The 9,296-nt window shown below is 31.5% G+C and overlaps 1 protein-coding gene across 1 annotated transcript; it reads left to right on the top strand.

Moving 5' to 3' along the window:
- The first annotated feature begins 7,144 nt into the window (after window positions 1-7,144).
- On the top strand, window positions 7,145-8,317 carry Tent5d (terminal nucleotidyltransferase 5D). The gene has a single exon (XM_020176869.2). The coding sequence runs from the start codon at window positions 7,145-7,147 to the stop codon at window positions 8,315-8,317; it is 1,173 nt and encodes a 390-aa protein (XP_020032458.1).
- The last annotated feature ends 979 nt before the right edge of the window (window positions 8,318-9,296 follow it).

The following is a 9,296-nucleotide window of genomic DNA, read 5'->3' as shown; positions in this document are numbered from 1 at the left end:
CTCATGCTTATTTAAATCTATTGTGTTTAGCTGTTAAAAATATCACACATCTATATTACTATTCCAAATTCAACAATGTATATACAAATTGGATATTTGAACACAGGTAGTTTTCCTTTTAAGTGTTTACACATTTTCATTTTAAACACTCATCCTTTGCCATATTTAACCTGAAATGTGTTTTAGGATTGCTTTATAATTAAATCTTTTGAATTAAATGAAATAATACAGAAGTTTCCAAGAAGGACTATACTGCTACTTCATTGTAATTGACATGTTTGGCTCAAGATACATATTTGAAAGGATTATAAAATAGCCACCTATTTAGAATTGATGAACAGTTTGTGCTTATCGTATTTATAAAAAAGATCTTTATGGGTTGTTCACAGAGCTTAATGTTCATACTAGTTCTCTAGTTCTTCTATAGAACAAAATTTCTTTATCACATCTACAGTTAGACTATAAACAAACATTTCTATGTTTCTTTCATCAGCAAAAGGTACTAAGATGTTAATTGGAAAAAGAGGTAATGAGTCTAATTGAAAATAAAAACTAGTTCTTTAGAATATTTTAATTTCCATTTTATACACATTTATTTTTAAAATGTCAGTTAACATAGATAAACTTGATGTAACAAGAAGCAGTCTCATGTTGATGCAACTAAGAATCTTTATTTAAAGAAAGGCTGGATAGCATGGGGCTCAAGTTTAAGAACAAGTACCTAATATTTTATTTTTTATTAAAAAATATGTTATTCTGCTATGAAATTCACTTAGCACATGATATGAAGTAGTCTATGGAGTCATCTCTGCCTTTTGAAGCAATATACATTCTAATTTGTTGATCATTATGAGTATTACTTTAGGGTTATATAGGCAGATATAATAGACATTCAGAAAATAAAATATGCATAATTACTTTGAATTCAAGATAGCTGGGATATTAGGAAATTTTTGATGTATAGAGATAACCACAAAGTATCCATGATTTTCCCAAGGCAGATTATGTTTTCAGTACATTTATTGTTGATCCCATTTATATTAGTATGATGACTGTTTTTCAATTTGTTTTCTCTGTAATCAGGCAATGAAAGCACCAGTGCTCTCTATTGGTTCACAGACTGCCTTTGTCACATTTAAAGCAACTCAATTTTTTAAAAATTTTCACTACTTTGAGTAATTTTTGGTTTCTTGTGCTTTGCATAGAAAAAGTTCTTTGCAATACTGAGAATTGAAAAAAAAATCAAACTTAGCTATTAAGATAATTTGGTTAAAGGAGGTCATCTAAGTTATTCCTACATAGCAATACTTCATTCCTTTTAGGCGTCACATATACCTCAGCAACTGTTAAATGAAAAGAATATGATTCGAACAATCGCCTATTTGATTGACATCATGGTTTTATTTTTGAAGGGAAAAATGACAAAACAGTAAACATTTTATATTTTACATCATGGAACCAAACACAAAGTAATAACCATGAAGGGATGTGGGTTGTTTCTGACCTCTACCTGACATACTGTTTCACAGGTATCCCAGTCCATATTTTTATTAATTATTCTTTCAAATTTAAATGAGTCAAATATAGGTCAGCATTTTCTCTCTTTTTATTTTTTTACGAGCTGTTGTATCAAACCCAGAGCTTTGTACTTGCTAAGCAAGCACTCTACAACGGAGCTACACCTCTAACCTCTTAAGAATTTTTTTGTATCTTAAAGTAATAACTCATATCTACGTGATGATTAACACTTTGTTTCATAATTTTTTCAGTGCATTATACTATTAATGTTAGCAAGGGTACTCTGTTGTCTTACTGTAAACAGCATGAAAACATCAAATTAATCATAATGTTTTCTTCCTAATACAAGAAAATACTTTTTTTCTGAAGTGGGCATTTGTATTTTTAAAGGGATAATGGTCAGTTGTGAGCAAACCATAATTCATTTAAATAGTGCAGTATTATTTCTCACCACTTCTCACAGTCGTTAACATTTTCCCCATAAACAAATACAACATGTCAAGTAAAATATGCAATACATCTTTCTAAATAATACTTCATACTTCTGACACACTGTGTGGCTAAAATCTATTTGTCTATTTTTCTGTAGGTACGTATGTGCGGATTATGATTGCTAAAGGTTTCTGAAGAGGGAATTCACTTATTTGTATTAGTCATTCATTATAGTTAGGGGGATTACTTATACTTCTGACTTAAAACCATAATACAGGCTTTAGAAAGATTTCTTAGTGTTAATGTCTAATTATAAAACAGTATTGGACTGTTAAAATGTTTTTTTAATATAGCTTAAAAGAACATTCACTTTAATTAGAATTACCTGTATTTTTCAGTGTAATATTTTAAATTAAATAGGTGTAACCAAATTATGAGGCACTTCTGACTGAGACTATTTTACTTTTACAATTTCTTCTCAGTTTCCTTGAGAGTAATGATTCTTAAATTGGAGATGGGATCAAGAAATCAATGAGTTTATAAACCCTCATTGTAACTTTGATGTGTGCTAAAATTTAAGAATCACTATTGTAGTGCGTTATTTTATCGTTTCTTTTGTGTTTGTGTAACTGTAAGTGTATATAATTTGTAGTCATACATATTATATTATGACCAGGAACATCAGATTAGTCATATAGAACAGGTATCACAGCACTCTATTGTTGCTTTCCTTCTCTCTTCAGACTGATTGGTTCATGACTTTGTTCAGTGATAAGAAGAAAAGTCCTATTTTCACTGAAAGATCCAGTGAATCATCTTATTAACTGTATTACATCGTTGGAAGTTATCGTTCCAATGTAAGTGTTAAGTCTCTTCTCATTCTATTTGAAAATATACTTCTGTTATTAATATAAATAGGAAAGCATTTGCTAAGTTCAACTTTTCTTCCCATGGTCAGAGGAACTATAAGGCTGTACTAGGGAGAACAATTGTACTACTTATTCAGTGTCAGTTCACAGTTCTCTGTGAGATCTTGATGACTCATTTGATTAATTTTGCATTTTCAGATGAATTAAGCAAATTAAATAATAGAAACCATTTGCTTTGATTTCAACATTTACTGTAGTCATTTACATTATAGTCATACTAATATTGGTTAAGCTGTATATGGAAAGTGTTAGCATAAAGGATAAGTAAATTGAAAGAATCCATACTCAAAACAAAATTTATATGCTCTGAAAGAAAAAAAAAAGACTACTATTGATTATCACATTTTATTTTGGTAGCCCGGGGGTTTGAACTCAGGGCCTCACACTTGCTAGGCTGGTGCTCTTCTCACTTGAGCCACTCCACCAGTGCCAGTCATCATATTTTAAGAAGAATGATTAGGAACTTGAAGTTTTGTACTTGTGTTTAGGCTTATGTGGCAAATTACTGAAGGAATTTAGCATTGAATTTGGACATTTAGCCAGCAAAAATATTGCAATATATTTCATACTCAAAGCAAACTTTCAGTAATAAAATAATAATAGAATAAAACCACATTGTACCCAACACAGTGCTATAAGCAATGTGGATGGTTTTGTTGGACTTTTTCCATCTTTACTTTGATAGTCATCCAAAGTTTATATTGAACTGTACTTTTGTAGTTCAGCAAATTCAAATTGCTTCCCAAGAAGTTTTGTAATGTGTTCTTCTTTGTCTTTAATATATGAAAGATTGATTGTGTTATATGAGGTATGACTGTTAAGTGTTGAGCCATAAACCACACATAAAGATAAGTCTTACTACTATAAAGTTAAATTTGAAATGTTTGCTAACACATTATATCGATTTTGTACATTATATGAAAATGGGCAGTAGCTGTGTGAGAGAAGCATAACAGTACCATCAAATCTTGATTATCTTTATTAATAGAAGTGAGCATTGGTGAGGGCATGTATAGATTACAAATCAACAAAAATCACCTATACTTACTCCATCATGATATATATTTCATCATATGTAATATAGTCATAGTGTTGTATGTATACATGTTTGTGTTTATGTGCATCACAGATTTATTATCATAATTAGACTTTGTCTCAGGCTATTTTAAAAGTTTTTAACTTGTATTTATGATGCATATAACAGTAGAAGTGATAACTGAAATGGTAGCTCAGAATTAATATGTTAATTTAATAAAAATAAAATTAAAAGCAAATTAAAATAAAATTAAACACAAGCTTCTATAGTTGTAGCAAAAGAAAGGTAAAATAAAAACTTAACTGATTATGAAAAATCTGATTTTGAATATTGTTTGTTCAACCAATGGCACTATTTCCCACTTCCTAGCAAGTTTGCCTAATTTTATGATTTAGAAATATTAGCACTAAATTATTTTATATATGTATAAATCTTTCTATGATCTGGGCACAGTTGTGCATATCTATAATCCCAGGTACTCTAGATGTGGAGTTTGAGAAGATTGTGATTCCAAGCCAACCTAATCAAAAAGCTAATGAGACCCCCATCTTGACAAATAAGCTGTGTGTGGTGTTACGTTTCTGTAATTCCAGCTAGGTGGGAGGCATAGCTAGGAAGATTCCAAGCTGAGGCTGACTCCAGGAAAAAAATTGGAGACCCTGTCTGGAAAATAACTGAAGCAAAAAGGGCTGGGGGGCATGGATCTAGTAGTAGATGGCAGAGACTTGCCTAGCAAGATCTCTTTACTTAAGGGAGCTTTTTTTTAGTAAAGACTAAAAGGTTTGGAATCATTGACGTAGGTACGTAACTGGAAACGGAAGTGTTGTACACTGATGAATAGTTTTTCTCTACCACTTTCCTAGTGTAAAGTAAGGTTAAATTTTGAACTTCTTTCTTGTCTTTGTAAGATCTCACTATGATTTTGTCTGGGAAACAATTTTTTTCTTTCTCTTTTGCCTCCAATGTCCATGAGCATGTCAAATATATTAAATGGAAATGGATCTTCCTAATTTTTTTTGTAGGCTGGCAGAGTGGCTCAAGCAGTATGAGCACCTGCCTAGCAAAGGTAAGGCCCTGAGTTCAAACCCCAGTGCCGCCAAACACACACATACACACACACACACACACACACACACACACACACACACACACACACACACACAACTGATGCTCCTCTATTTTCTTTCGATGTGAAGGGTAACTTTTTGATCCAGGATTTTTGCATACTGGCAATTAATCATGTCTTAAGATGGTTTTATTTGCACATAAAGGTTCTGTCAACTTCTGTTTAGAAAATAATTTCTCAATTTCAATATTGTCACTTTGTCACTATAGGAGCATTAATGTTTTTGTTTATTTTCATAGATGATTTACCTGGAGATTGTAGACCTAGGATTAGGCAATTAAATTTTTTAATTTTTGCTAACATTGGCAAAGGAAATTTTCCATTAAGGAACTGGAAATGTCCATTTGCAAAAGAAATTGACAAATTAAGAAGGAATTTTAGTACATATCATATATCATCAATTTAAATTATGTAGTTTATATGTGATATGTCTAAAAAATATTTATCAGGTAAAATTATTTATCTTCCTAAAAAATTTACATGAAGCTAGCATTATTATGACCTATTTACTTTTTAGATTGAATATTTGAGTTAGCATCAAACAATTTAGTGATGATTCAGGAAAATAAAATTTTAAATAGCATTGCCAATAATTATTACATGTTCTGTCAACTCAAGTAGCATCTTGCTCTTTTCAGTGTCCAAAATACACTCTGAAGATCATTTCGTGTGATGAATGAATTACCAAAATCCAAAAACCTGATGTGTAATCAATTCAGTTCATTCTTCTTCAGTGATTAATTTGGATATCACATAGCTGATCAAACTGTACAAACATTTGTAGTAATAGCAATTTAAAACAAAACAAGCATCCTGTTACATGAGCCATTTTATCACATAATAAAAATAAATATTGAGCCTTTAATTCATATTTCTGAGAATACTATATAGAGATAAATAATAGGTTTGGTTTTTTTGCTTAATTGGATTTTGCAAAATACTTGAACTATCAAAGTCTGTTATAAAGATGTTGTTCTAGTTCTAGTAAGGAAATATGCAATACCAAATTCTGAATGTTTGGATTGCTGTGATATCTCCCCAAATAGGCAAGATATGAATGCCATCTACATAAATCTGTCTTAAACATTATGTAGTTTTCATTCTTGGAATTCAGGAACAAATGCATAATTCTAAAATTGTCCCGTGGTCAACTTTATTTACTCACCTAGATTTATTTGCTTAGACATAGAGCATTTGAATATCCATGTAGTCACTGTACTTGTACATGTTACATAGTTATATATAATTGCATTTATACTGTTTATGCATTTTATAAAATTTCAATGTACGGACACTACCCCAATTATAAAATGTTCTGAGCATATTATATTACACATGTACAGAAAACATTTGTTAAAACTTAGGCATTTTATGCTTTTGTTTATTCTTATTTTCATTTTGGAAAAAAATTTAGTATTGTCACTTTATTTCATTTCAAATAACATTTATTACAAGTAACATTTTATAGAGGGCTCTGGGCATACAGAAGAAGTGACAAATTAGGTGTGATCATTACCCTTACTTAAGGAATTAATAATCTAATAGAGAACTTCAAAAATATTTAAAATGAGAGAAGTAATATATATGAAACTGAATAATGTGTATGAGAATGTTCTTATACTTGTGGATTAGAGATGCTGTACATTGGTTTGAAGCACTATGACATTCAGTCCATTGAGCCTAACACACACAGACAGGCTATCCAGTGTCAATTTAAGTTCATAACAATTAACCTCAGTTATGTACTACGATTATCTCATGAACAAATTTGTTCCACCATCACTATTATTATAGTGTTTTCATGGAGAAAGATAGAAAAAGCCCATCACTTTTTGTCAGCAATAATTGTAGCTGCAATTCATCCCTGAGAAATGTTTGCATTTACCAGTGGATCTAATAATTTTGGTAAATCATTGTGGCTTTTATCACTCAACTTAACATGATTGTATACATTGATAATTTATTTTGTAGTATTAACTTGGTTTATAGTTGATGGTAAGTGTATTTTTAACTCTTTCATATGCTTTAGGTATAAAATATTTTAGGTGCTAACATTTTCTCTCAATATGTTGCTTATTCCCTAGTTGATCTACTGACGTCACAATGTCTGAAATCAGATCCAGCAGTATCACTTGGGATCAAGTTATAACACTGGATCGTGTGTTAGATGAAGTAATTCCAATTCATGGAAGGGGAAATTTCCCCACGCTGGAGGTAAAACCAAAAGATATCATTCATGTCGTAAAAGATCAACTAATAAAGCAAGGAATTATTGTAAAAGATACCCGATTGAATGGTTCTACAGCAAGTTACATACTTGCAAGTCATAATGGAATCAGTTATAAAGATCTGGACATTATTTTTGGTGTTGAACTTCCAAGTAATCAAGACTTTCAGGTTGTTAAAGATGTAGTTTTAGGCTGTCTACTTGATTTTTTACCAAAAGGTGTAAAAAAAGACAAGCTCACCCTAAAGACCATGAAAGAGGCTTATGTGCAGAAGATGGTCAAAGTGTGCAATACATATGATCGTTGGAGTCTCATCTCTCTTTCAAATAACACAGGGAAGAATGTAGAGCTAAAATTTGTGAATTCGATCAGACGACAATTTGAATTTAGTGTTGATTCCTTTCAAATTCTTTTGGATTCCATGTTAGATTTCTATAGTAACAAAGATGCCAAGTTAACCAAAGAATCCTGTCCTGTTGTGGTAGCTGAAAGCATGTATGGAGACTTCCAAGAGGCAATGATACATTTGAAATACAAGCTTATATCTACCAGAAACCCCGAAGAGATTAGAGGTGGCGGCCTTCTGAAGTATAGTAACTTGCTGGTTCGTGACTTCAAACCAGCTTGTGAAGAAGAAATTAAGACCCTGGAACGTTATATGTGTTCTAGATTCTTCATTGATTTTCCTGATGTAGCAGACCAGCAAAAGAAAATTGAATCGTACCTCCACAACCATTTCATAGGTGAAGAATACAGCAAGTATGAATACCTTATGATGTTGCACGGAATTGTGAACCAAAGTACTGTTTGCCTCATGGGTTATGAAAGAAGACAGACTCTAAACATGATTACCCTTATGGCCTTAAAAGTACTGGGAGAACAGAATATTCTGCCTAATACAGACAATGTAACTTGCTTTTATCAGCCTGCTCCATACTTAGTTACTGAGGGAGTATACCCTACTTGTTATGTAACATCTGGGCCACCACACATTTTCTTCCAGCCACATCATGCATTGTACTTTCATGTTCCAAATGGTACAATTTAAGAACCATACATACAGCAGAAACTTTGCTTTAATTAAACACCTCTTAAAAGCAAGTTAATAGGTGGTAAACAGTTATTACCTATTTACCATCAATTACAGCTTATACCATCATAGTAAATACAATTATCACCTGTGAACTAACACCCATAAGTGGTTTTAAAATGTTACTGACTGTTTAAAATAATTTCCAAATGTGGAACACTTGGAATGATTTTCATATCTTACCACTTATGACTTCAAATTTGCTATGACAAATAGAGATGCTTTCATATTGAACTAAAATATAAAAGAACGCCACAATGCTTTAAAATCCAGCAGTATAGTGAAGACATACCAACATTTTTATATTCCATCAATTCCTTTGTAACACTCCATTTTTCTAATGAACAATGCCATCCATGAATTTTAGTGCTTAATTAGAAGTGCATGATTTCAGAGGCAACAAATTCAAAAAATATTAAAACATTGGAGATTGTAACCATTTATTTTGTTTCCCAATTAAAGTTTGGGTTCAGAATACTAGTATAGTTTGAAAAAAACACTGGAGTGTTTCTGGAAAGCACTGCACATTAGTACTTTATCATTTATACAGTAAGCCATTTGGTAAGTTTTGGATATGACAAAAACACCATCCATTTGTAAAACCATAACTGTGACCAGTTTTGCAGGGCTCTTTTTTGCACCCAAATTAGCTGAAAAGAATGAAATCACCAGTTCTGAACGTGAAAGCTTTATATCCATACAGTACCACTGAGTTTAATTGAGAAAGTAACATTGTAGCAAATTGTTTAATCTCACATAGTCTGTGCTCAGATTGAGCAAAATTAGTGTTAATATTGTTTCCTTCCAGTTTGTAAAGTGTCAAAAAAATACAAAAATTTTCACATAGTTCTTATGGATGTGAAGTGAATGTTTAAGCCTGCAAAACAAAAAAAAATTAAGGCAATTATCCAAATAATTCAAACCAGAAACATGTCAC

This window comes from Castor canadensis, chromosome X (genome assembly GCF_047511655.1).
Source record: "Castor canadensis chromosome X, mCasCan1.hap1v2, whole genome shotgun sequence".
Lineage (NCBI taxonomy): Eukaryota > Metazoa > Chordata > Mammalia > Rodentia > Castoridae > Castor > Castor canadensis.
This window is presented reverse-complemented; position numbering and strand designations above follow the sequence as displayed.

What these genes read in the sequence shown, in the direction of transcription:
- Tent5d (XM_020176869.2), top strand. Translation starts at nt 7,145, where the DNA reads ATGTCTGAAATCAGATCCAGCAGTATCACTTGGGATCAAGTTATAACA.